The sequence below is a fragment of the Ursus maritimus genome, unplaced genomic scaffold (assembly GCF_017311325.1).
Source record: "Ursus maritimus isolate PB19 unplaced genomic scaffold, ASM1731132v1 scaffold_23, whole genome shotgun sequence".
Taxonomy (NCBI): domain Eukaryota; kingdom Metazoa; phylum Chordata; class Mammalia; order Carnivora; family Ursidae; genus Ursus; species Ursus maritimus.
In genome coordinates this window covers 46,906,643-46,932,779 of record NW_024424786.1, presented here as the reverse complement: position 1 = coordinate 46,932,779, position 26,137 = coordinate 46,906,643, and the positions used below count along the sequence as shown (strand labels likewise).

General features: G+C 63.7%; 4 protein-coding genes and 1 non-coding gene across 7 annotated transcripts in view; 4 read left to right on the top strand and 1 right to left on the bottom strand.

Moving 5' to 3' along the window:
* Positions 1 to 349: 349 nt before the first annotated feature.
* PIDD1 (p53-induced death domain protein 1) lies at positions 350 to 6,263 on the bottom strand. Its single transcript, XM_040639707.1, is given in 17 exon segments — positions 350 to 734; positions 985 to 1,190; positions 1,302 to 1,418; positions 1,495 to 1,613; positions 1,693 to 1,816; positions 1,921 to 2,071; positions 2,151 to 2,286; positions 2,403 to 2,550; positions 2,639 to 2,818; positions 2,963 to 3,088; positions 3,169 to 3,242; positions 3,245 to 3,348; positions 3,513 to 3,567; positions 3,657 to 3,866; positions 4,205 to 4,621; positions 4,942 to 5,285; positions 6,032 to 6,263. Coding segments are annotated over 16 exon segments (2,730 nt in total). The 5' UTR covers positions 5,246 to 5,285; positions 6,032 to 6,263; the 3' UTR covers positions 350 to 475.
* Positions 6,264 to 8,100: 1,837 nt separating this feature from the next.
* On the top strand, positions 8,101 to 10,114 carry RPLP2 (ribosomal protein lateral stalk subunit P2). Its single transcript, XM_040639722.1, has 5 exons — positions 8,101 to 8,257; positions 8,445 to 8,568; positions 9,039 to 9,087; positions 9,808 to 9,906; positions 9,991 to 10,114. Exons 2-5 carry the CDS (start codon positions 8,446 to 8,448, stop codon positions 10,065 to 10,067), a joined length of 348 nt encoding a protein of 115 aa, XP_040495656.1. The 5' UTR covers positions 8,101 to 8,257; position 8,445; the 3' UTR covers positions 10,068 to 10,114.
* LOC121104871 lies at positions 9,120 to 9,253 on the top strand. The gene has a single exon (XR_005837245.1). It is a non-coding gene; the product is annotated as a small nucleolar RNA SNORA52 (small nucleolar RNA).
* Positions 10,115 to 14,894: 4,780 nt separating the features above from the next.
* PNPLA2 (patatin like phospholipase domain containing 2) lies at positions 14,895 to 19,936 on the top strand. The gene is made up of 9 exons (XM_040639709.1): positions 14,895 to 15,173; positions 16,956 to 17,188; positions 17,278 to 17,343; positions 17,710 to 17,919; positions 18,185 to 18,245; positions 18,342 to 18,518; positions 18,633 to 18,765; positions 18,985 to 19,107; positions 19,201 to 19,936. Exons 1-9 carry the CDS (start codon positions 14,987 to 14,989, stop codon positions 19,469 to 19,471), a joined length of 1,461 nt encoding a protein of 486 aa, XP_040495643.1. The 5' UTR covers positions 14,895 to 14,986; the 3' UTR covers positions 19,472 to 19,936.
* Positions 19,937 to 20,541: 605 nt separating this feature from the next.
* LOC103671101 (EF-hand calcium-binding domain-containing protein 4A) overlaps positions 20,542 to 26,137 on the top strand; it is an 8,284-nt gene continuing 2,688 nt past the window's right edge. Inside the window, exons 1-9 of one of the 3 annotated variants that reach the window (XM_040639715.1) lie at positions 20,542 to 20,940; positions 23,065 to 23,256; positions 23,335 to 23,446; positions 23,893 to 24,067; positions 24,509 to 24,655; positions 24,783 to 24,873; positions 25,029 to 25,121; positions 25,336 to 25,502; positions 25,721 to 25,792. In XM_040639715.1, the coding sequence (XP_040495649.1) occupies positions 23,071 to 23,256; positions 23,335 to 23,446; positions 23,893 to 24,067; positions 24,509 to 24,655; positions 24,783 to 24,873; positions 25,029 to 25,121; positions 25,336 to 25,502; positions 25,721 to 25,792 (1,043 nt within the window). In that variant the 5' untranslated portion in view covers positions 20,542 to 20,940; positions 23,065 to 23,070. Of the gene's footprint in view, positions 20,941 to 22,000; positions 23,257 to 23,334; positions 23,447 to 23,892; positions 24,068 to 24,239; positions 24,342 to 24,508; positions 24,656 to 24,782; positions 24,874 to 25,028; positions 25,122 to 25,335; positions 25,503 to 25,720; positions 26,132 to 26,137 lie in introns of those variants that run through there. The other 2 variants (XM_040639710.1, XM_040639711.1) reach the window with 2 other exon arrangements.

Below are 26,137 nucleotides of genomic sequence, written 5' to 3'. Positions count from 1 at the left end.
GGGACCCAGGGATTAGCCCCGGCGGGCCAACGGGTGGCAGGGAATGCCGGGAAGAGGGTGTTCTAGGGCAGGAGCGGTCCCTGGCCGCACCGTGGGCGCTTGGAGGGGATGGCTCTGGCCGAGCACCTGCCCAGCCACTTGCTGCACAATCCCGCGCACGGTGACTTTGTATCCGTTGGTGCAGCACCGTTACTTTGTAGCTGGAGCGCCTCGCCCTCCCGGGTACATGGGGCAGGTAGCGAAGTCTTTACCCAAGGTCCCCTCCCAGCAGGGCCCAGGCCTTTGATCCCAGGCCACCCCTTGCTTTCTGCCCACTCCTTCACCCAGCAAATAAACTGAGCTCTGAGAAGCAGGCACAACAGTGCATATTTGTTACATATGGGAGGTCACTGTCCCCATACGCCAGGCAGGCTTGAAAATGGGGTCTCTGACCACTGGCCAGGGTACATCAGGGCCAGCCCGAAGTCAGTGGGGTCTAGGCCTGGGCAGACTCTGGGGACTGTGATGCTGAAGGCTCAGGTGGGGTGAGGTCCCTGGGGGCCAGGCTCATGCGCTGGATGCTGTCCTTGTACTTTTGGCGGCCGAGCTCCAAGACAGCCCTCACCTCTTCAGCTATATCCAGTCGGTCGCTCTGCTCCAGGGCCTGCACTAGGAGCCCCACAGCCCCCGGCTGGCCAGCCTGGCGCTCAGCCCAGGAGAAGAGCATATGCCGGATCTGGCCGTCCAGGTCGTCCCTGGCGGGGAGAAGGAGAATGGTGACAGAGAGGCCCAGCCATCACACCCAAGGTTCTGCTTACCCTCCTCGGGTGGATTCCCTGCTCCCTCGGTGACGTGTGGCCAGACCCTCTCTTTCCTGCCTGTTTGCCCTGTCCCCACCCACCCTGGACGGAACTTCACCCAGCCTCAGGGAAGGCTCCCCTAGCAGCCAGGACCCGGGCCTGAGGCTGGCCTGGAGCCAGCATCAGGGTGCCCAAAGGAACTCACCGGAACTCATGTCGGATGCGCTGCAGCTCACGGTAGGGCATGCCCAGGTGAAGGGCCACGGCTGGCCAGTCAGGGCCCAGACGCCCGGCCACGTTCAGCAGGTTGCTCTGGGTCAGGAAGCCAGTCTCAGCGTCACCCAGGTTCAGAGGCGCCAGGGAGACGCTAGTCCCCTGCCCCTGCTCTGGCCCCTGGGACCCCCGCAGTCTCTGTAAGGAGGAAGGGGTGCGGTGAGCCCTGCCCTCTGCCCCCTGACCACCCCCGGGCTTCTGTGCCGCCCCGTCCCCTTCACACACACTGTCCCCCACCCCGGGCCACACCGGCAGCTTGATGGGCAGCGTGGCCATCCACAGGGAGCCGGCGCCGGTCCTCCTCTGCCGGGCAGCTTCTGCCTCCTCAGGCACCGTCCCGGGCACCGCTCCCCGGTAGAAGGACACCTAGCGAGGGGATGAGGGGGCTTCAGTGTCCTGCCTCTGCCCGGGCAGCCTGGGGCACCCCAGCCCGCTGACCCACCTGGCCCCTCACAGCCTGAGCGTGCCGGTCCAGGGTGGTGGTCACATACACTTCCTTCACGTTCTTCAAGTGTGAGTAAAACACGAAGCAGATCCTGCCCTGCACGCAGTCTGGGCGGTCTGGGGGCGGGATGGGCTCAGCAGGGAGCTCGGGGAGCGGACCCCAGCGTCCCCTCTAGGGGCGGGGCGGGGGGCATACCAGCATCCACGGCAATACCCCTCTCGAAGGCAGCAAAGAATTCTTCGCCCTCGAACATCTCCACCGTGTCGGACGGCTCAGGGCCCCGGTAGCGGTCCAGCAGCCTCTGCAGGGCGGCGTCCACCTGGGGGGCGGGCACCCACTGGCTCCGAGCCCAGTGCCCGTGGCCCCCCGCAGGCCCCCTGCCCTTCCGACTCGGCCCTCCTGGCCTCCGGACTCGGCACCCACCTTGTTGCGGGGCAGGCACTGCAGCAGGACCTGCTCGGGGTCCCGGCGCCTCTGCAGGGCAATGAGGTTGACCCTGTGCAGCCGCAGGCGCTCCCAGGCCTTCCGAGCCAGGCCCTCCACGCACGTCTTGGTGGTGTACCAGAGCCAGTACCTGGGAGGGCTGGCGATGAGCGGGGGCTGCACAGACCACTGTGGGGAGGGGACTGAGGGGCGGGGCGGGGGGCACTGACCAGGAGAAGTGTGTGACCTGGAAGCGAGCATACAGGTGGGTGAACTCCAGTGCCACCTGAGCTGTGATGTCATCCCAGGCCGCTTCAGGTGGGGTCCAGTACAGCAGGTGAAGACGAGAGCGATCCAGACTCAGGCCTGGGGACATGAGGGGGCCACAGGCTGAGGCGTCCCTGGCAGGGGCTCCCCTGCTGAGCACAGCCCCCTCCACCCAGTGCCCAGGAGTTCAGCTATGCCACCTGGCCACCTCTCACCTGTGACACCGGGGGGCAGAGGCAGCTGCACGGTGACAGGCCGGAGGAAGCTTGGGGGGCCGCTCTGGGAGAGGCACAGCAGGGGGCTGGCCGCTGCCTCAGGCTCCTCCAGCAGGGCTCGAAGCTCTCTGCTGGCCACGTGCACCACCTGGGGCAAATGGGGTGCCTGGAACACCCACCTTTGCACTGAGGCTCCACCCGCCACCCGCCACCCACAGTGGCTGCCCTGCCCGCACCTGCATGCGGACGTGACGAGGCTCGTCGGTGGCCCCAGGGGGGAATGTGACCTTGACCCCAGGATGTCCTGAGGACCACAGCAATGTCCCTTCTGGTGGCACCAGGCAGACGTTGGACACAGGACGTGAAACCACGAGGAACCACGAGAAGTGGGGCACCTGGCACTGAGCCCAGAGCCGCTGGGCGTGGGAGGTGGGGTCAGAGGGAACAGGGTCAGAGGGGTGTCAGGGCAGAGCCACCAGGCAGGGCAGACAGGGGTGACCAGGGTCTGGGGGGAGCCACTCCCTAGTACTCCTTCCCACGAAGGCCTGGGTGGCTCTCACCTTGGGTGCCTCTTCTTCCAGGTGAGTCTCCAGGTCACTCCAGCTGTCATCACTCAGGGTCCTGACCACCACCTCCCGGCAACGCCAGTCCCGGGGGGGCACAAAGAGTAACCACAGACCTACTTCCTGCCAGGCAAGGGTGGTGTGAGCACTGGGGCCCATGCCTGAGCCCTCCTCCCCACCCCCCCGACTTGCCCAGGCCGTGCCTGCCGGAAGGCCACCCCATGGGGCTGCAGCTCCAGGACACCACTGAGCAAGGAGTCATGAGGACCCAAGGGGATAGTCGATAGTGGATGTTGACAGGGCTAGTGGTGGCCCCAGCAGGGAACCGCAGGCGGACACCACAGGCCAGGGTCACTGAGCAGCCTTGGGGAGTCACAAGGAAGCTGCATGATAGGGTGGGCATCAGGTCAGACAACAGAAGGGGTGTGGCTGGATCGGGCACTCCTGGGAAACTCCAGAAGACCCCTGGGCCGTGAGCACGGTGTTCATCATGGACGGGATGACAGGCTAGAGACATGCATCTTCAGCCCCCCCAACACACACACACCTGTCCAAATCTGAGTTCAGGAATAGTCGGGGCATTTCCGGGATCACGGGCGTCTCTGTGGAGGCACAGACAAGCTGTTAGGACACCTATGGTACCTGCATCCCAACCCGTCTGTGGCCCGACCCTTCCTAGCAACACGCCTACCTGGGGAACTGCGGGGGGCAGGTAGAGCCTTGCCCAGGGGGTTCCCCTGAAGGCGCACAAAGGGGGCGTCCAGTAGCTCGGGGGGCACGTCCTGGAGCTGGTTGTCCCTCAGATCCAGTCGGGCGAGCAGCGGGAGGTGGGCCAGGCCGGTGGGCACTGAGGTCAGGAGGTTGCTGTGCAAAACAAGAAACCGCAAGGACCGCAGCCCCACTGCGGGCAAGTGCCAGCTTAGGGCCCGCAGAGGAGCACTCAGGGCCGCACCAGCCCTGGCCAGGACAGGAGACTCATGTTAGGGCCAAGCAGAGAAGCCTTTCCAGTCTCTGCCTCACGGACAGACTCAGGGAGCTTGGGAAGTCTGTGCAAGGAGCCTCGAAAGCCGGGGAAGGGAGGGCAAACAAGGGCCCCCCAGGAGGAGTGAAGGCTCCAAGGTGGGCCAAGTCTGTGTGTGCAGAGGCCCCTGTGGAGGACAGGAGAGCGGAAACCAGGCAGCAGCTGGAGGGCACTCCCCGTCAGGCCTGGGAGCCATGAGGGGCACGACTCCTACTTACCAAGGGAGGTGGGGAGGCCCTGCAGCCGGTTGGAAGCCAGACTGAGCTCCGTGAGGCTGCCCAGGCCTCCAATCTCAGGGGGCAGGGTATCCAGAAGGTTCTCTGAGAGATCAAGGCGCTGCAGGGTGGACAGGGATCCCAGCGCTGCGGGAAGCCTTTGCAGGCAGTTGTGGGTCACAGAGAGGAAGGTGAGGGAGGGAAGGGCTCCGAGGGCCTCAGGGAGCTCTGAGAGGCGGTTGTAAGACAGCAGGAGGGTGCTCAGGCCACGCATCTGTGGGATGCAGGCTGGCAGTGTCTCCAGGCTGTTGAAGCTCAGATCTAGGTGGGCCAAGCGGGCCAGGCCACTCAGGTCAGCGGGCAGTGTGGTCAGGGAGCCCCGGTGGCGGCAGGCACCCGGCACGTCCCAGTGTTGTCCACCTAGAAAGGGGGAACGCAGGTGTGGCCCTCAGAGCCGGAATCCCAGGGCCCAGCTCAGCACAGAGGCACAGACCTCTACCCCAACCCCACCCAGAGAAGGACAGACGGAGACACCAGCAGATGCAGGAGGACAGGGACAGATACTGCAGGCTTGTCTCAGCTGACAGAGCCATCAGCCATGACCTGCCCAGGAAGAATACCCACACTGGGGGGTCTGCGGGGAGACCACTGGGCAGAAGCAGCATCCCGGAGTCAGAGCTCAGCCAGCTTTGCCTTGTGGGGGCAGGGCTGGGACAGGGCTGGGGCCAGGTGGGGCTCACCTCTGAGGACCAGGGAGCGAAGGTTCTGCAGGCTGCACGGCACCTGGGCCAGGGTGGCCTCTAGCAGCCGAGGCTCCTCGTGGCCGCTCAGCTGCAAGAACTCCACTTCCAACAGCTGAGGGGGCCGCTGGGCACACAGATGGAGCAGCCGGTGGCAGCCCCCAGGGTGCAGGTCCAGCCTCAACCGGTTCCCAACCAGGAGAGGGGGGTCCCCGGGCTTCGCATCCACAGCACCGACAGCATCTCCCGCAGCATCTTCAGCAGCAGCTGCCTGGGGCTCCAGCCCCTCCGCCTCTGCAGCCATCGCCCACCCAGCTGTCCTCCGGGGCCAGACATGTCCCAGCCTGCCAAACAGGCCTGCTCAGGCAGGGCCCGGGGAGGCTGCAGAGTCAGGGGGAGGAGTGGGAAGGAGTGGGCATGGGCCCTCCTCCTACTCAGGGGCATGGGGATTCTGGCTCTGGGGAGTATTTGAGGCAGGCCGGCTGATCCACAGAACCCAGAGCTCAGCTAAACAGATCACAGCTGAAACAGGGCTGGGGAAGGAGAACCCCCGGACTAGGAGGGCAGCAGGCAGGGAGACCTGTGTGCGGGGGAGCCTGGCGAGGGGGAGGAGGGAGAAATGAGGCTTCACATCCCACTTGTGGAAATTTGAACAAGACACTCCTCCAGCTGTCAGGTCATCCTGGCTGTCCATCCCGCTCCTACCCTCTCTGGGGATAAGAGTTTGGGCTGGAGCCCCACCACCAACTTTCACACCCACCAGCTTTAACCAGGGGGACTCTTATCTACCACGTGGGGGCAGCGGCCCAGGCAAAGAGAGGGGTGATTTTGACCGTCTGTGTCAGAGAAGTGAATGGGGGCGCGGGGAGAGCTGGGGTGTGAGCCACTGGGCGGCTTGGGTCCTGGGGATGGGACCCCACATGCTGACAGCTGGAGGAGGTTTCTCTCATGCTTCCTGTTCGCACCTAGGCCTGCTGAGGAGGGCAGTGGTCTGCACATTCGGGGCTCCGACGGCTTGGGGGCCGGTCCTGACCGGGAGAGCGCCCCCCAACCCCGCCATCCCCACCGGCCGCCCGCGCCCTGGGCGTACCTGCGCTCGAAGCTGGGCGCCGTCCCCGGTGCGCGCGCGTTCCCGAGCGGGCCGGGACTCGGGGTCCCGCCCAGTCAGGACGCCCCTTGCTCCGGGCTGGGGCCGCAGGCGAAGGCCTCAGGGTCCCTTCCCGCCCCGCCTGCCCTTGGCCTGCCCACAGCCCTGGAGACGCGGCCGCGGACCCCAACCGGCAGCCGGCAGCCCAGTCGCACTCGGCTTCCTGTTGGTCTGTCCCAGTCCGGCTCTCCTGCTGGGAAGTCCCGCGTCGCGCGCCGCGGAGCCCGCCCTTTCAGAGATTCCCGGCCCTCGGGCCCGCCCCGCTCTGGAGGGGTGCGTTCTGGCCCCGGGTTGAATTTAAAGTGAGCTAGTGCAATCTCGGCAGGGAGGAGGGCTTTGGGGCTGACCGCAGCTGCCGCCGCACATCCAGCTTCTGCCAGAAGCCAGAGCACTAAATGTGCCATTCCCCGGCCAGCCTCAAGGGCCTCCGTCTCCGGGAAGCCTTCCTGGGCCTCCTCTAGAGACCTGGTCCCAACTCCTGTGATCTTGCTTCACCAGCAATCACTTTGGCCCAAATGCCCCAGCAGTGGGCTTCCCCACCTGTTGCCTCCTTCCATCTTTGTCTGCATCTCATAGGGAAAGGAGGCTCTGACAGTGTGAGGTCGCATAACTGGTAAGTGCCAAAGCCAAGAACTTCAAACTAGGTCTGACTCTCAAGAGAGCCCACCCGACCTCATTCACCCACTCTGCCCCAAATCAATGCATGTGCACCCTCTTTCCTCCAGCTCCCCCCGCCCCTCCCACCAGGATGGGCAGTTCTGTCAGGCCTCCATCTTCCCCAGCTTCTGTCCCACGTTCGGTTCCTAAGTAGCTGCCAGAAGACTTAAAAACAAAACAAAACAAAACAATCACAAGACTATTACTCAGCTTTAAAAGGGAATGAAATTCTGATAACACGCCACAGTGTGAACGAACCTCGAGAACGTTGTTAAATAAGCCAGATCCTGAAGGGTAAATACTGTATGCTTGCTGGGTAATAAGGCCCCAGAGTAGTCAAATGACGTTGAGACAAAAATTAAAATGGTGGGTACCACGGGCTAGAGGAAGGGATAGGGAGTGCTTTAATGGGCATGGAATCCAACTTGGGAAGATGGAAAGCAGTCTGGAGATAGAGGCTGGGGACGGCTGCGTCGTGGGAAAGCACCCAAAGCCACTGAATTGTGCGGCTGAAAGGGTAACTCTGACGTGTTACATGACCTCTAAGCACAATCAGGACAACCCAACACTTCCCTGCCTAGTGCAGTACCATCCCACACTAGCCAGGAGGGCTTCCACTTTGCCCCAAGCGTGAGACCGTGAGCCAGAAACCCTCTCTGCGCCCCACCTCCTCTGTAAGATGGGGGTCACGACAGCGGCGACCCCCGCAGCAACGGTGTGGTCTGCACGAACACACCAGTGCTCCATGCCTACACCCGCAGTTTCGCCTGGTAGTGGGAACCCCGCGCGGGCTGGGCTGGCTCTGCTCCTGGACCCATGTCCGGCCACCGCGGGGCCTGTGCGTCCGACCCTTCTGCCTGCTGCTCGCCCCCGATCGTAGGGCCGGCTCAACCCTTCCGCGTGTATGTGGGCCCGGGACCGCCCAGATAGTTTACTGTGTGTGTCCTCGCTCTGAAACCTCTGTTGCGGGGGAGCAGGGCCGGGCCTGCTCCCTCAGGGGCCAACCTGCGGCAGGCCGCCAGGCACCGAGCAAGAATGTGTGGCGTGTGCTGACGTCCGCGTGGGCGCGGAGCTCAGTTTGGAGCCCACGCGGCCCCGCAACGGAGCTGCCACCAGGCCCAGGCCGCTGGGCTCCGCAGCTCACCACTGCCCACAGTCCCTGAAGCCGGGAACCCCACCGTCCCCCCTCCCCCTTCGGCAGCGAGCGAGGAGGGCCGGCCACGTGCACCCGCGCAGGCGGTGCACCCGCGCAGGCGGCGCGCCCGCACTTCCGCCAGCAGTGCACCCTGGGAGTTGGAGTTCGCCGGCTGCGGCAGCCGGACGGCGCGGCTCGAAGGCTCTTGTCTCCGCGGCCTGGGCGCCGCGTGACGTCACTCGAAGGCGCCCGCACGGCGCGGCGCGCGGGTCCCGGGGGCTTCTGGGTAGCGGATTACCCCCGCCCCCCGCGCCGGCGCCTTCCTTTCCGTCCCTGACGCCGCCGAGGTCGCACGCGTGAGACTTCTCCGCCGCCGAGTGAGTGGGCGGCGAGGCCGGGGCGCAGGCTGGCCTGCGGGGTCGTGGGGGGCCGCGGGAGGCGGGTGGGCAGGCGCGGGCCGGGGCTTGGCAGGAGGCGCCGGGCCTGAGCGCGCGCGGCCGCGCCCGGGGCCGAGGCCGGGGCGGGAGGCCTCCGGGTAAGGCCGCCTGTGCTCTCCCGCCTCAGGATGCGCTACGTCGCCTCCTACCTGCTGGCCGCCCTCGGGGGCAACGCCTCCCCCAGTGCCAAGGACATCAAGAAGATTCTGGACAGCGTAGGCATCGAGGCGGATGACGACCGGCTCAACAAGGTAGCCGCCCCGCTGGGTTCCGGCGTCCTCGGCGCGGGCCTCTGCCCGGGGAAAGCGGAGTTGGATGTGCCCGCGTGTGTGCGGGGGTCCGAGGCAGCCCCAGGGCGGGTGGGCGTGAGGCGGAGTTCCAGCCTGCTCCGGGGAAGTTCCGGCGCCGCCGGAAACTTCTAGGAACTGTTTGCAGAGAAGCGCACCTTAGTGACATTCTCCCGTGTGGTGGGATTTAAGTCGAGGTGCTTGGCTGTTTGTGTCGGGGAGTCTTAGACGTGCCCTGGTTCCCCTTGTAGCGAGTCTTGGGGAAGCCACGTGTGGGTGGTAACTGCTGGGCCGGACAGGGCAGGCCTGGAGGCTTTGGGGCGTCTTCTCACCGCGCTGTCTTGTGGCCAGCCCTACCCCGGTTGGAGAAGGTGAAGTTAAGGCAGAGGGCGTGTTAGTGAGTCTCCCGTAACTGCTGGTTATGGTTATTCTAGGTCATCAGTGAGCTGAACGGAAAAAACATTGAAGACGTCATCGCCCAGGGTGAGATTGTGTGCAGGGGGTTTTCGTTGTCAGGGTCCATCCTAATCCCTGCTGGTCAGCCTGTGGCCTGCCAGGTTTCGCTTGTGGACCAGAGCACTCTAGAAGCCTCACCCAGAGAAGTGGGCAGGCTTCAGTGGGCTTGTGCCAGGGGCGCTTCTAGACAGTCCGAGTGTCGGGGCAGCAGGGGGGCTGGAATTCTTGGAGGGGAACCCCAATTTTGTAAACAGGGTTCACCATGTGCTCTCGGTGAGGGGCTTGGGAGCACAGACTGGGGCTGCTGGGGATGACCACAGGTCCCTGCCCCTCTTTGCTGTGCAGTTGGTTTTTTGGTGGCAAGACTGGAGCTGATGGGAATTGTTTGGAAGTAAATATTCTGTCCTTGTGCGCTTGGTGAGTTCAGCAAACAGTCCTGTCTGAGCTCACTCATGAGGACCTGGACTTGGCTAGCAGACTCAGTCCCTGCCGGGTTGTAAACATGGTGGGGTGCCGTGGCCCAGTCTTTTGGGGAGGGATTCCTAGAAGCCAAGTTTCCAGATAGGGAATGTGAGGGGGCTGGGGTGTATGTATGTGGCACAGGCAGAGCCGTCTGTCTGGGAGAACAGGGGAGGAGCTGGTGACTCTGGCACTTGGCGATGGGCCTCCATACGTTAGGCAGACTGTCTCCGAGGTAGCCTTCAGGCGGAGCACCTGCTCTGGTCTCATTTTCCCTGATTCCTGTAGGTATTGGCAAGCTGGCCAGTGTACCTGCTGGTGGGGCTGTCGCCGTCTCTGCCGCCCCAGGGTCTGCAGCTCCTGCTGCTGGTGCTGCCCCCGCTGCAGGTAAGTGGAGGCTGGAGCAAGGGCGTCCGCTGGGAGCGTGGCTTGCACTGCGGGCCTTGTTCACTGCCCCCTTTCTTTCCACAGCAGAGGAAAAGAAAGACGAGAAGAAGGAGGAGTCGGAGGAGTCAGACGACGACATGGGATTCGGCTTGTTTGATTAGGTTTCTGCTGACCCCCACCCACTGACAAATAAAACCCTTTTTATGTATCTATGGAGTGTCTGTGAACGTTTTGTAAGAGTGTGGCCTTGGCACAGGGCAGGTGTAGGGGCCCCACAGTGGGTGGGTGGGCCTTCATTCCAGGAGAAACCAGAGCCTTTCCTGATGAGGTGGAGTTCCCAGGCAGGAGGAACTGCCTAAAAAGCTGGGAATCTGGTGCAGAAATGGGTACCTGGGAGGGGGGACATCTCCTGTGGATCTTGGGTGTGGCCGAGCCTTGAGTAGGCTCAGGGGGGGACATGAGCCTTCTTGGGTACAGTCCTGGCTCCTGAGGACTGCCGGGGACTTCCCATAGTGAAGCTTTCAGGGGGACGCACAGGAAAACTTAAAAAGCAGCAGTGGGCAGTCTCCACTGTTCTGAGGCGGCTCTGCTGGTGGAGGCCAGCAGCTGCCCTGAGACTTGGTAAGCATTGTTCAGTTACACAAAAGGAGACAGAGGTGGTGGTTGTGCCTGATGCACGTGGGATCCCGAGGTTTTCCTGCAGAGTTGGGTCCAGTTCATGTTCAAGCTCTGCTTTAATTTTTGAGCAACTCAGTCCCATAGCTGCTCTGGGTTACCCCAGCTATCTGATGGCCTGGGTAGGTGTGGAAGTAGGTAATGATGTTGGGCCATGTGACCACGAAGGCCTGCCCATGCCCCTCCTGCCAAGCTCTGGCTGGAATCGGGGACGGGAGGCAGAGTTCCACTGTCCTTCCAGCCGCCATCCTGGGCCTTGGGTCCTCTGCCCGCCAAGGCCAGCCCACTCAGTAGATGCTCTGCTACCCTCTGTGAAGGTTCTAGGTCTGCAACGGGCTGTGGGGTGTGCTCCCGTTGTGTGTCAGCCTTGAGCTCTGAAAAAGGACCTGCCGTGGGTGGACAAGACCTATAGGGAAAGAGCAAAGAGTGGGTATAACAAGGGACAGCTGGGGGGGTGGAGGGCCTCCCTCAGGTAGGGAGCCAAGACCTGCAGAAGGGCTGTAGGGTAGGAGTGTGCATGGGATGTGGGAAAGAAGGCCTAAGAACCCTCCGGTTACCCTCTGGCGGGTGGGACAAGGGCCCGGAGGAAAAAGTGAGCATCATTGCAAGATTCCCAGCAGCCTGTGCTGCAAGGGGCAAGTGTGAGTGGGGGTGGGCAAAAGGCGGGGTTGTGGATGCCCAAGAACAAGGTGGTGAGGGGACATGGCTCCAGGTTCAGCTAGAGGGCTCCCCAGAGGAGAGGACCCAGAGTCCATGGGCAGACCTTGGACCCTGAAGTGAAGGGCCCTGTGTGGTCAGAGGACACCATGTGAGTGGGAGCATGACACCCGCCAGAATGATTACACAGCAAACGCCAGGGCTTCTTGTCCACACTGGCTGGGAGGAGGGGGAGGCCCACCTCCCACCCCCAGCCAGGGTTCCTGGAAGCGCTGTTGTGTTCCCGGCTCCAGAGCAGACATTCCCAGGGGCCTGGAGGGAGGGATATGTACCCAAAACAGCTCAACCCTGGTGTGGAAATGGGGGCAGAGGTCTCCCTGCACTGGGGCAGCGCCACCACTCAAGGCCCCAGTCCCTCAGAAGCAGGAAGGGCCTGGACCCTGGCTTCTTGGAGCAGGTCAGGGAGGACCTTCCTAAGTCCCTGGCTCAGCCTGCACTGCCCTCTTGGTGGTCACCCTGGTGAACCCGTGGATTTTCCAGGCCAAGCTTGAGGGTCTGCTTCATCCCCACTGTACCACACACACACACACACATACACACACACACACCCCGGTTCTGGCAGCATCCCCAGGGGCTCAGTCAGTAGGGGCCCTGGTCATCCTGATGGGGCCATACTCCGCACTATACATTCATCCAAAGCACTTGGGGGATAGGATCCCCATGTACAAAGAAGGTCATTTGTCTAGGTCAAATTCATCTTTCTAGTTTATGGAATTTTAGTGGTTTTTTTTTTTTTTGAGGTTAAATTATTTTTATTTTGTTCTTTTTTATTTTGTTTTGTTTTTTTAAAGATTTTATTTATTTATTTGACAGAGAGACGGCCATCGAGAGAGGGAACACAAGCAGGGGGAGTGGGAGAGGAAGAAGCAGCCTCCCAGCAGATCAGGGAGCCCGACGCAGGGCTTGATCCCAGGACTTTGGGATCACGCCCTGAGCTGAAGGCAGATGCTTAACGACTGCACCACCCAGGCGCCCCTGTTTTTGTTTTTTAAATTTAATTTAATTTTACTGAAATTCAATCCAATTAATTAGGGGCAACTGGGCGGCTCAGTCGGTACAGCATCTGCCTTTGGCTCAGGTCATGATCCCAGGGTCCTGGGATCGAATCGTGTGTCCAGCTCCCTGCTCAGCAAGGAGTCTGCTTCTCTCTCCCTCTGACCCTCCCCACCACTTGTGCTCTCTCTCACTCTTTCTATCTCAAATAAGTAAAATCTTTAAAAAAAAACAAACTCAAGGGGCGCCTGGGTGGCTCAGTCATTAAGCGTCTGCCTTCGGCTCAGGGCGTGATCCTGGAGTCCTGGGATCGAGCCCCACATCAGGCTCCTCCGCTGGGAGCCTGCTTCTTCCTCTCCCACTCCCCCTGCTTGTGTTCCCTCTCTCTCTGGCTGTCTCTCTCTCTGTCAATAAATAAATAAAATTAAAAAAAAACGCAATTAATTAACATATAGCGTATTGCTAGTTTCAGAGGTAGAGGTCAGTGATTCATCAGTTGCATGTAACACCCAGTGCTCTTCCATCACGTGCCCTCCTTAATTTCCCAGTCACCCCATCCCCCCATCCTCCTCCCCTCCAACAACCCTCAGTTTGTTTCCTAGAGTTAAGAGTCTCTTACGGGGGGTGCCTGGGTGGCTGAGTCATTAAGTATCTGCCTTGGGCTCAGGCCGTGATCCCAGGGTCCTGGGATCGAGCCCTGCATCAGGCTCCCTGCTCGGCGGGAAGCCTGCTTCTCCCTCTCCCACTCCCCCTGTTTTGTTCCCTCTCTCGCTGTCTCTCTCTCTGTCAATAAATAAAATCTTAAAAAAAAAAAATCTCTTATGTTTGTCTCCCTCTCTGATTTTGCCTTGTTTTATTTTTCCCTCCCTTCCCCTGTGCTCCTTTGTTTCATTTCTTAAATTCCACAGAGGAGTGAGATCATATGATCATTGTCTTTCTCTCATTGACTTATTTCACTGAGCATAATACCCTCTAGTTCCATCCATGTCATTGCAAATGGTAAGATTTCGTTTTTTGATGGCTGAGTAGTATTCCGTTGTGTATATACACCACATCTTGTCTGTCCACTCATCTCTCGATGGACATCTGGCTCTTTCCACAGTTTGGCTATTGTGGACATTGCTGCTAGAAACATCCATTGTGTTTCTAGACCCTAACAATGAGACAGAAGAGAGATTGAGGAATCAATCCCATTTACAATTGCACCAAAAACCATAAGATACCTAGGAACAAACCTAACCAAAGAGGCAACATATCTGCCCTCTCAAAACTACAGAACACTCAAGTCTAGGTCAGATTTAGTTCGATACCCCCTGCTTTCCTCTTTCCCAGTGCCCAGGCCTGGCCCCCCCCCCCCGCCCCCTCCAGCACCTTTGTGCATACTGTTGGGCAGCCTGGGCAGCCCTGTGTCCTTCCTGGGTTAACTGCCCACACACTCCATCCCCTCTCTGTCCTCATTTGAGCTTGTGTAAACAATGTCTCCTCATCTCCACCCCCAGTTAGGGCTCGGTCTGGGTTGACCTTGCTCAATGGCTCTACCCCGTCCTGGGTCCTCTGCAGGCACCCGTCAGTGCCAAGTATGGGTGGCTGACAGCACAGAGCCTGAGGGATGGACTGCATGACCCAGATGGCCCTGTCCCGAGGAAGCCCTGCTCTGGCTTCTCAGCCCGGGCCTGGGTGGGGGGGCGATCCCAAGCCGCAGCCCAGACCTCCACAGCCCTGGCACCAGCTGGGTCTTGAGCCAAGCTCCTGCCTGGAGAGTGGGTGTTCCTGGGGAGACAGGCATCCCACCACCCCAGCACAGACCAGCCCCTTGATTGGGAGGTGGGGGTGAGGTCATGGCTGGCTCCTGGAAGCAAGTCAGCCTACGCCTGCCCTACAGTCCAGGAGAAAAATGCGGGAAAGGGGCGGGAAGGTGACATCACTGCTCTCCACCTGCTGGGGCAATTAGCGGGGGCGGGGCCGAGTCACACCCAAGTAGATCCCTCACCCCGAGGAGCCGAGGAGCTGAGGAGCCGAGGCTGCACGAGGTAAACCCGGGTTAGTGCCCAGATACGGAGGGGCAGCGGCGGCGGGCAGCGAGGCCTGAGGTCAGGTCGGGGTCTACGGCAGCAGTGTTAGCTCTGCGAGTTGTGTGTGGTTTGCACCCGGCCCTAGATATTTATGGGTCAGTCTGTGGATGAGCCAGTGGGTCCTGGGGGTCCCTACCCTGGAGCGAGCTCCTCAGTGTCCCAAGTGGGTGTTGTAGGCGGACCCCAGAGGAACGGGGCGGTGACCGCCCAGACACCAGTGGCCCTCCCTTCGCAAGTATCCAGACTGGTACGAGGCTCTCGGGCCCCCAGACTCCGTGCGCCCCAGGCCTGAGCTCGGCCCTCCCCACGCCCCTGGGCCACCATGAGTTCCCTCGCGCTCCCCCCGGAGGCCCGGCACCGGGTCTCGGGGCCGGGGGCGGGGCTCCAGGGCCCCCGGAGGGCGCGGCCGTTCCCCGCGCGCTCCGATTGGGCCGCGCGTGCCGGCCCCGCCCCCGCCCGCCCCACTAAACACAGCGCCGCCGCCGCCCGGCGCAGCGTCTCCGCCTCCGCCGGCGGGGACCGAGAGCTGGAGCGACCGCGGGGCCGGAGCGGCCCCAGAGCGAGCGGGAGCGAGCGGGAGCGCGCGGTGCGCAGCGAGCCCCGGAGCCCGGCGGGCCGCAGCGATGTTCCCCAAGGAGGCGACGTGGAACATCTCGTTCGCGGGCTGCGGCTTCCTCGGCGTCTACCACATCGGCGTGGCCTCCTGCCTCCGCGAGCACGCGCCCTTCCTGGTGGCCAACGCCACGCACATCTACGGCGCCTCGGCCGGGGCGCTCACGGCCACGGCGCTGGTCACCGGAGCCTGCCTGGGTGAGCGGGGCCGGGCGGAGGCCGGACGGGGGGGCCCTGCCTCGGTGAACGGAGGCCGGGCGGATGCTCTTCGGGAGTGTAGAGCGGCTCCTCCCACCCCCTGTCCCTCGGCAAGGGGAAGCTGGCCCGGCCGCGGTGCGGTGGGAGGGCCCGCGCCCAGGACCCCTGCCGAAGATCCGATCCCGGGAGCGGGCCCGGGGGCGGGGCCTGGTTTGTTTTGCTCGGAGGCGCCCAGGGATTGGGGTGCGGTCATGCGCGCCTCTGGGGCCAAGGCTCAGGGCGCAAAGACTGGAGGGGCTGGCAGGTGCCGCAGAGGTATTGCATTGGGAAGAGAAAGTAACTCGTGGGCGGGACCGTGAGAGTCGGGGGAGGGGCCTCACCATCCCAGTAGCCCGGCAGTGGACTGTTTGCCAGGGGTCACCGTGTCCTGGGGCTGTGCTGTTCCAGGCTGCCATGTCCCCGGGGCCCTGGATGAGGGTGGCCTCGTAAGAGCATTTGGGTACTGTAGGCTGGTGCCTTCCGGGACTTCTGGAAGAGGCGCCCTGAGGCTCAGGATCGGGCCTGGCAAGCCCTTTCCTCCCCTCTCCCTCCCTGCATACCACCCACTGTGGGCCTGGGTCCCCAGTTGCGGCCCGCGTTTTTTTTGCCCACTCCCTGGGGAGGGAGGTGCTTCTGAACTCTCCAGCCGCGTGGGCGGGAGTGCAGAGGTCTGTGTGTACTGGGATGGGCTTCACACACACTTCCGGCGAGTGCTTGCAAGTGCTGTTTAGGGCACACTGAGTACTTCAGGAGGCCTGGGAATGGTGCCCAGCCCCCAACCTACTGGGGCAGCCAAGGTGACAGAAAGGTCATGAGGTTGTCAGATGCCCTGCCCAGCAGGAGCCTGTCCAGGGTTCTCCTCTGCCCCCTTCCCATGACCTTTGCCCGGAGGGAGGTGGGGTGGAAGGAGCACAGCTCTCCATCTATGGGACCTGGGGGTTCACCTCTGTGGCCCTGCCTCTCCCTCCCTTGGAAGACTTCAGGCCAGTGTGTCTCTCGGACTTGAGGCCTCAGGACACACCTGGCTCCCTGGTGTGTAGTTGGGGACCTGGCTCTCACAGCACCTCGTTCTCCCCTCCCCAAGAAGCCTCTTTCTCACCAGTGGTTTTGGGCAGCTGCAGTCCCCACAGCATGGTTCCGGCTGCACTTCTGACCAGGACAGTGTGATCTGCAGCCCCCTCCCCAAGGCCCCCCGACTCCCGGGCCCCTACTCTGCCTTCGTGTGAGGCCAGCGCCCGTGGGCTCCCGCAAAGAGTCTTGGCAGGGGCTTATTCTTGGCTGTGGTGGGTCACGATCGTGCTTTCTCGGGGGTGGTGGGACCCCACTCTTTCCAGCCTCATGCCCACAGGCCTCGGCTGTGCTCCCTGGATCTGAATCTGGCCAAGTGGGTGAAGGCTAAGGCTGGTCAGGGTTGAACCTCTGCCATCCCCCCTTCCCAGGCTGGGGACCAGGCCAGGCCAGGCACAGTGACTCATGGATCGGGCCAAGCAGTTGGGAAATACCAGGCAGAGGGCAGGCCTTGGCTGCAGCTGTCAGCCCTCCCGGGGTGGTGGCCTGCCTCTGTCTCTCCAGGGGCAGGTAGCAAAAGTCCCAGTGGTGGGCCAGGCCCTGTGCTGGACACTGGGAATTCTCTAGGGTAGCTGGAAATGCCGTGAGTCTGTGCTTTGGGACTCCGGGCATGGAACCATGGGGGTGCGCTAAGCCAGGCGTGCTGGCCCCTGACCCTTGGCCCTGCTGACACAGGCGAGGCAGGTGCCAACATCATCGAGGTGTCTAAGGAAGCCCGGAAGCGGTTCCTGGGTCCACTGCACCCCTCCTTCAACCTGGTGAAGACTATCCGGGGTTGCCTGCTGAAGATCCTGCCCGCTGACAGCCACGAGCGTGCCAGTGGGCGCCTGGGCATCTCCCTGACCCGTGTCTCTGATGGCGAGAACGTCATCATATCCCACTTCAGCTCCAAGGACGAGCTCATCCAGGTGGGCCCTGGTGGCGCCGCGTGGGGTGCACTACGAACTCCAGGATTGTGCTCACCACCGCCTCCCTGTCCCTCTTCCCTGCCCCACAGGCCAATGTGTGCAGCACCTTCATTCCCGTGTACTGTGGCCTCATCCCCCCCTCCCTCCAGGGCGTAGTAAGTATCCCCTGGCGTGTTACCATGTGATAAGAGTTGGCCACTGTGTGAGCAGTGGGACAAGGCAGAGGGGAAGAGGAAGGCCACCAGCGCCCCCTCCCCAGCCCTTTACTCCCACTGCTGCCTGTTGCCTCACTTCCCGGAGCTGAGTTTCTCAACAGCAGGCTGGCCCCCTGGAGACACACACTTCCTGTGGCTGTCTCCACCCCCTGCCGTAGTCTAGGCATCTGCCCCGCGGCCAGGCAGGGTGCCCAGTGAGGGAAAGGCACAAAGGAAGTAGCCGCTGGGTGGGGCCCAAGGCGGCCCAGTGGGCTCGCCAGCTTGGTCCTCAGGCCCCTCCCCGCGTGTCCGTGTGTCCTGGCGCAGCGCTATGTCGATGGCGGCATCTCGGACAACCTGCCGCTCTATGAGCTCAAGAACACCATCACCGTGTCCCCCTTCTCGGGGGAGAGTGACATCTGCCCGCAGGACAGCTCCACCAACATCCATGAGCTCCGGGTCACCAACACCAGCATCCAGTTCAACCTGCGTAATCTGTACCGCCTGTCCAAGGCCTTGTTCCCGCCCGAGCCCACGGTGAGCCCTGCGCAGGGGAGGCGGGGGCCTGCAGGGCCTCTCCCCACCCGGTGCCTAGGGAGTGAGCTGCCACAGGGCCTTTCCTGCGGGCCCAGGCTGGGGTGGGGCCTCTCCACCGGGCCGCCCCGTCCAGCCTGGATCCATGTCCAGCCTGGATCCATGTCGGCTTGGTGGAGGGGAGGGGTTGCAGGGACGCCAGGGCCTCTAGGGGGTAGGACAGGGCGCATGTGGCCGCGTGCTCTAATTTACCGTCACCCTGCCTCAGGTGCTGCAGGAGATGTGTAAGCAGGGCTATAGGGACGGCCTGCGTTTCCTGAGGCGCAACGGTGCGTGCGTAGGGTGCCCCCGGAGCGGCTGTGGGCGGGTGGGATGGCGGCTCTGCGCTGCCCCCAACCCTAACCTGTCCGGGGGTCCCCACCCAGGCCTGCTGCACCGGCCCAACCCCCTGCTGGCGCTGCCCCCTGCACGCCCCCCTCCCCCCAAGGACGAGGATGTGGAGGACGCCCAGGCGGCCGCAGAGAGGGCCCCAGCGGACGGCCACTTGCAGCCACCCCTGGAAGATCCCATCCTGGAGCATCTGCCTTCGCGGCTCAATGAAGGTGTGTGGAGGCGGGGTGGGGGGAGGGGGGCTCCTGGCTGGGGGGGAGCCCGGGAGCAGGGAGCTCCCAGCCTCCCCAGCTGGCGGTCAGCTTCCCTCCTGCATCGCCCCCCAGCCTTGCTGGAGGCCTGCATAGAGCCCAAGGACCTGCTGACCACATTCTCCAACATGTTGCCCGTGCGTCTGGCCACCGCGATGATGGTGCCCTACACTTTGCCGCTGGAGAGCGCCGTGTCCTTCACCATCCGGTGAGGGGAGTAGGGCGTTTGGGGCAGGGAGCGTGGGGGACCAAACTTTGGGGTCATCCATGAGTGGTGGATGCCCTGGAGTAAAGGCCACGGGTTGGGGGAGGCTGCAGAGATGCCACGTCAAGGATTCCAAAAGCGGGGGCACAGGTGGGGTAGAGCGGGCGTGGGTGCGAGGGCCGAGCCACAGACCCTGAGGCCATGCCCCCCGTCCCCGCGCAGCTTGCTGGAGTGGCTGCCTGACGTCCCTGAGGACATCCGGTGGATGAAGGAGCAGACGGGTAGCATCTGCCAGTACCTGGTGATGCGTGCCAAGAGGAAGCTGGGAAGCCACCTGCCCTCCCGGTGAGCCCCCCTCCCTGTTGTGTCTACCCAGGGCCCGAAGCCTCCGTGGCCTTCGCTGAAGCCCTCCCTTCCTCCGTCCCTCCCCACCCGCAGGCTGTCAGAGCAGACGGAGCTGCGCCGCGCCCAGTCTCTGCCCTCTGTGCCACTGTCCTGTGCCACCTACAGTGACGCGCTGCCCAGCTGGATGCGTAACAGCCTCTCGCTAGGGGACGCGCTGGCCAAGTGGGAGGAATGCCAGCGCCAGCTGCTCCTGGGCCTCTTCTGCACCAACGTGGCCTTCCCACCGGACGCCCTGCGCATGCACGCTCCCGCCAGCCCTGCCCCCAGGCCCCCACAGCGCCCAGCCACCTTGCCCCCTTGCTGAGTGCCCTCACTCTACCCTTCCCCAGCCTCCTGGGGTCCCGGTGCTGAGGGCTGGGCCCCCCAGCTTCCCTGCCCTGTGAGGGGGGGCCCTGGGGTGGGCTGAGATCCCCGCACTCCCGGGCCTCTCTCTGTGACCCCTGCAGGAGTAAGGAGATGGGGCCCCTCACAGCTGCTAGAAGGGGACTTGCCGTCAACCCCTCCACCAACCACTCACATGCTGCACTGAGTAGGGATGGGTACAGAGTACCGCTCCCCTCACCCGTGCCTCAGTCTCCCCCTCAGGCCCCGCCCCAGAATGGGGGGAGGAGGGCGGGGCTGCCCCTCCTGGTGCCCCCACGTCAGTGCAGTATTACTCCTGACAACTTTGCACCTGCTCGTTTCTCCTCATCTGTCATGTTTTGCTGAAGAACGTATGTGAAGAATTATTTATTTTCGCCAAAGCAGATGTAATAAATGCCACAGCTCAGCCCCTGCCTCCCTCACTTCTGTGTGACCCCCTGGCCGATGTCTCTGCTTCAGATCAAGCTTTCAGGGCATGTGCCTTCCTTGAGCCTGGCATTCGGTCCTGCCAGCCAGGCCTGAGGCCTTCCCCTAAAGAGCCTTGTGGGCCTCCTGGGTTCTAGCCCACTTCTCTGGCTGGGGCCCATACCTCTGCCCCCCTTTGTCCTGAGGGGTGGGCTGGCTGACCCTTGGGCACAGCTTTCCAAGGGCCAGGGGAAATATTGGCACCAAGATCCTTGCTAAACAAAAAACAAGAAATGTTTACAAAAGGTGGCGTCTGCATCTCCACTCCACGGTGACGCAGGTGGTGTGGGCTGATCTCAGGGTTGGATGGCTATGGAGGGTGGGGTTCCCAAGCTGAGCACTGGGGACCCGGGAGACACGAGACCTGCTCCACTTTGGGCATTTGGCGCGAGGCTCTGGGCAAGGCACTGGGCCTCCCCCGTTGTCGTGGCAACCCTCCCTGGCCAGTGTACACACCTTCTTGATCCCCTGCCCCCTCCCCACCACACAGGGGACCCAGTCTCCCGCCACTATCTAGGAGGGAGGGGTATGGAATGTCAGGCAGGGTGAGGTCTGACCCCAAGGAGGCTGGATCTTGTTCCGTGGGAGACATAGTTTCCTGAAAGCACCCTCTGCTCTGACAGTCTGAGGGGATGCAGCCCTTGGTGATCAAAGGGCACATGGGTGAGGGCGCTGGAGCAGAGCCGGGGGCTGGCTGGCTGTCCAGAGCTCTTAGTCCTGACCACGGTGTCAGGCAGCTGTGGCCGTGGTGGCAGCCCCCAGCCAACAATAACGGTGGGACTGCAGGACTGGGAGAGCCGGCTGGGCAGGTCCCCGCGTGCCTGTGCCAGGAGCCGTCCCCCTCTCGCTCTCAAGGTCCTGTCCTGTAGGCCCAACCCGTTCTGGTTCAGCAGGATCCCAGCCCCTGGAGAAGCAGAGGCTTCCGGACCCCCAGCCACCATCCAGGTGGGTGCAGGGGCTGAGCTGGGCTGGGGCTAGGGAGGGGGACCTTTGGCAAGAGAATGGGTTTTCTCCCCCAGCCGGAAGGTCCCATGCCAGCCCCACCCCGCTCCTCTCCCAGTGCTCCTGCAAGGGGAACCCAAGGCAGGGCTGTGCTCCAGCAGGAGAGCTTGGGGGCAGGCTGCTGACCGAGGGCCTCCTTCTGCCCCCACCCCAACTAATTCACTCCCATAAGTGTACAGCCATTATGCCTGTTGATTTAAATACCATTTTGTAATATATTACCAGCCAATTGTTCAGCCACGGGAAAGACCGAAATTGGGAAAGCATAGGCAAGAAAGTAAAGCCCCCCCCCCAACTCCGAGAGATAACTATTGGAGATATTTTGGTCTGTCTCCGCCTGGCTTGGTCCTGCACACAATTTTTGGCGCCTTAAATCCGGATCCTCAGGACAGCCCCACCCTCCTCGCCTTGGCCCTGCTCGGAAGGGTCCCCAGGCCACCGGGGCATCTCCGCCCGGCCGTGAACTCCGATCGGTCGGGACAGACGTCGGGGGCGCCGGGGGTCGGGGGCCGGGCGAGGCGTGGGGCGAGAGCCAGGCTGCCGGGCAGCGCCGAGAGGCGGAGACACGGCGACGGTAGCGGTGGCGGCTCCGCCCGGGCCCGGCCCGGCCCACGCCGGGGTCTCAGTTCCTGCAGGGCAGCGGGAGCCGCTCCGGGCCCGCGCCCCCGCGCGCCGCCGCCTTTCTAGAGGAGCTGCGGGCCGCGCAGCAGGTGCGGCGGGCGGCTCGCAGGTAGGCGCCTCGGGGGTCCCGCCGCCGCGCCGCCTCCCCGGTGGCCGCGGGGCGCGCCAACCCTGGCGTCTGGCGGGAGGGGACGCCGGGGCGCTGGGGAGCGGAGCGGCGGTGGGAGCAGCGGCTCGCGGCCGGGCCGCCCTTCTTGCCCGCTCCCCCGGCCCCGCGCCGCGCAGCTTCCGGCTGGGATGGACCTCTAGTCGCGGGAGCCCACGAGCCGCGGGGGGTGGGGTGGGGGCGCCCGCCGGGGCGAGGCGACGGCGCGAGTGGGGAGACGGCTCTGGCCCCCAGTCCCCTCCTCCCGCCTTTCCTCAGACCTGCCCTCTTTGGAGATTGCGCCCCGACACCCCGCCGCCCCAGGAATACGATATGGGCGGGAGAGAAAATCAAGGTCCTGGACTGAGAGGAGAGGACCCCAGAATCTCCCAGGCTGGGGGAAGTGTCGCCACACTGGGGGGTTAGCTTTGGGAAATCCGGGACCGGGGCGTTGTGGGAACGACAGGTGGCTCTGATTAGAGGGCGGGGCGCCCCGCGGGGAGGGAGGCCCCGCGAAGTTTCCGCGAACTGGAGGGGGCGAGTCTGGCGGAGCACGAGTGCCTACTGCTTGGGGGAAGGACCACCAAGCCTAGAATCTGGCGTGTTCCTGACAAGGGCCATGGAAGGCATCGGCGCCCCAGGCTGAGACCCGGCATCTGCACCCCTTGGGGCTCGGGGCCCGGTGGGAGGGGCTGCGGCAGAAGGGGAGGAGCTTACGCCGTCTGCCAGCCGGCTGGAGGCCAGGACCTCTGAGGCCCAGACTCAGGGGCTAATGACTTAGCCAGGATTGGCTGAACGCTCCCGCTGGCCCAGCCCGGTCAGCCAGGTCTCCAGGTGCCCAACTTTACGACGTGCTCAGCTCCTCCCCCCGCTGGCCAGTCCCTCACCCAAGCTCTCTCCCCTCAGCTGCCAGAAGTCCTCACCTTTTACTTTCCATCTCAAGGTCTTCCATAGCTGCCTCCCCACCCCCACCCCCACCGGGGTTGCCCTCCCCCAGCTCCTGTCCTCCTGCACTGGCTCCCCACTGAGCTGCAGCCCCCACAGGCCTAGAGCCTGCTTCACGCCCACCCATGATACCCCTTGCCTGCAGCACTACCCTCTAGTGACCGGTGCTGCCCCAGCCACACTCCTCTCGGGACCTCTGCCATGTTTTCTCCTGTTTTCCCACCTGGTGCAAGGAGGCCCCACTGCTCACTCGCAGCTCCCCACCACCCCAGCTGAGTCCTCACCCACGGCCACTCTGCCTCCCCCCCCCCCCAAGTGAGTTTCACTTCCGCCCTGACTCTTCCCTGACTTCCCAGAACGTGATGGCAGAGACCCCCGCTCCCATGGCCGGGCCTGGGAAGCCGGGTGCTGGGGAGGCCCAGGAGGAGGAGGAAGTGGAAGATGGGGACTCTGTGAGGCCCAGGGCAGAGACGCTAAAGCAGGCCCAGGAACTGTTCCTGCTGTGTGACAAGGACGCCAAGGGCTTCATCACCCGGCACGACCTGCAGGTGAATCCCCAGCCCCGAGAGGCTGCCCCAGCCAGGGGCTGACCTTGGCTACTCAGCCCTGCCATCTTGCCTGGCTAGGGTCTACAGAGCGACCTGCGCCTCACGCCCGAACAGCTGGAGGCTGTGTTTGAAAGCCTGGATCAGGCCCACACAGGCTTCCTCACCGCTTGGGAGTTCTGCCTTGGCCTGGGTGAGCTGAGCCCCTGAGGCCCCTCCCCTCCCCCCCCACCCTGCTGCGCAGAGACCCTCCACTGGCACGTGTGGGACTCTGGGGCCCACACCCAACACAGATGGCAGCCTGTGCCTCTCCATGGCCTCCCTGTGGAGCACGGACTGGTATCAGTACACACAGGCACCAGAGGAGCCCCTCCCAGACGTGTGGAGCTGACCCTCCCGCTCCATGGCCCCCTCCCTTCTGCCCCAAACCCAGGTGGGGCTGGGAGCCAGGCTTGCTCCATTCTGGCCCGGGTGTTACCTCCCATTCAGGCCAAGAATCAGGCCAGAATAAGGAAGAAAAACAGGAAACTGGGCTTGGAATAAGGACAGGATGTGTGTGCGTGGGGGAGGGGGGTGAGTGGTGGCCAAGCCGGGGTGCTAACCCACAGCCTTGGTAATCTCACCTTCCCATGCCCACAGGGAAGTTTGTGGGGGTGGAGTCAGCCCAGGGCGCACTGCCCACCCAGGCTCCAGAGGAAACCTTCGAGTCAGGCTGGTCAGATGTGCAAGGCGCTGAGGGCTCCCTGGAGGAAGAGGAGGAGGAGAGATTCTGTGAAGCACTGGAGCAGCTGGGGGTGGCCCCAGTCCTGGGCGAGTGAGTCCGAGCTGCGGCGGCTCCCAGTTCCCTCCTCTGCTAGCTCCCCCGTGCATGCTGCCTGTCCATGTCGCCCGCGTGTCTGTTCCACTTCAGGGTCCCTACGCGGGGACTGGCCCAGTCGCTCTGTCAGCTGTGACACCTGGGAGGGGCTGAGCGTGATTTCCCGCAGAATTTGCATTTCAGGGGGCACCCGACAAGGCGGCGGGAAGAAGGGCAGGCGCCGGGCACAGCCCTGTGCGCATACAGGACACCTCGCTGCCCCACAAGCCCGGTACACACTGACCCCAGGCAGGGGCTAAAGCACCCACGAGAGGGAGACCCTGCGTGCAGCAAACGCGCTGGTCTATCCAGGGCTGCAGGTGTCTCCAGAGGGCTTACCCTTCGCGATGGGGCCGGGGAGCCCCCGCTTCAGTTTCAGCCCCTGCCCTCCCCCTGCAGGCAGCGAGCGGTGCGGACGCTCTGGACCTGGCTGCAGAGGGAGCGACCCGAGCTGCTGGGCTCGTTCGAGGACGTTCTGATGCGCGCGTCGGCCTGCCTGGAGGAGGCGGCCCGAGAGCGGGACAGCCTAGAGCAGGCGCTGCGGCGGTGAGGGTTGGGACCAGGGCAGGGCCTGGGGCCCAGGTGGCTGGACTTCGGGAGGCGGCAGAGGTGGCGCTGGGGTCTGTAGTGCTGGGAGGCTCAAAGCAGCTGTCTCACCTCCTGTCCCCCGAAGGCGGGAGAGCGAGCACGAGAGGGAGGTGCGGTGTCTGTACGAAGAGATGGAGCAGCAGCTTCGCGAGCAGCGCCAGCGCCGGCGGAGTCAGGTGGGCCCGAGGCCCCCGCCCCTGCCCCGCCCCGCCCAATCCCAGACGCGCGTGTCTCCGTGACTCCGCCCCCTGAATTGGTTCCATCCGGCCCCACCCCCGGCCCCTGCCCCTCCACGGCCCGCTGAGGCTCAGGAGCTCCCCACGAATCCCAGGACCTCCCCCGGGAGGAGCGCAGAGGCCTCCTGGAGCTGGAGCTGCAGAACCGCGAGCAGGAGCTGGAGCGTGCGGGCCTGCGACAGCGGGAGGTGAGGGGCCGCCCGCCCGCCCATGCCGGGGAGGAGTGCGACCTACCCAGCCCTGGGCCCTATCCCCACCGACACCCATGCACTCCCCTGTATACTTGAGGTCCCCTGTGTCTCAGTGCCCCCGGCCGGGGAATTGCTGGAAGTCAGGGGCAAACGCAGTACCTCGAAGAGGTGGAGGGGTCCTCCCCAACTTCGATCCCCCCGTACTCCCCAGTTGGAACAGCAGCTGCAGGCCCGGGCCAGCGAGCAGCTGGAGGCGCAGGCGCAGAACACCCAGCTGTGGCTAGCCAACGAGGCGCTGAGAACTCAGCTGGAGGGGGCGCAGGAGCAGCTCCGCAGACTGGAGGGCGATGTGCAGGGCCGCCGGGAGCAAACCCTACGGTGCCTGGGGGGGCGGGGAGGAGGCCGACCCTCAGGGCCGGGCCCGGGGAGGGGGTGGGGTGGGCGGGCGAGGCGTGGCGGGATCGCTTTTGGGGCTCAGGTCTGGGCCACTTCCATCATCCCATGTCCCAGGCCCGCCCTCAGGGTCTGCGTGGGCTAGGGTCGTGGGACGCCCCGAGGAGCCCCCCTGCATCCCGGTCACCACCTCCCTCCTGCAGAGAGGTGGTCGTGGTCTCGAGGAACATGCAAAAAGAGAAGCTCAGCCTCCTGCGACAACTGGAGCTCCTCAGGTGCGGTCTGGCTCAGGCCCCGCGAAGGAAGGGGAGTGGCTCAACTCCGGGGCTCCTAGCTCCCGATGTCCCTGACCACTACCTCATCCCACTTGGAGGAAGTCCTTCCTTGTGTCTGTCCTCCATCCCTCATGCTGCAGCCCCAGCCAGGCACCCCTCTTCTGGTGTGAGGGAGAGCAGAGCCTGCATTCCCCACCCAGGAATGCTGCCTCTCAAGACCTCTTAGACCCTCCCCTTCCCTAGGGAGCTGAACACGCGGCTACGGGACCAGAGGGACGCCTGTGAGGCCAAGCGGCTGGGCAGTGGTCGAAGGAAAGCTCTGGCTGTGGCCCGCTTGCCGGGGCC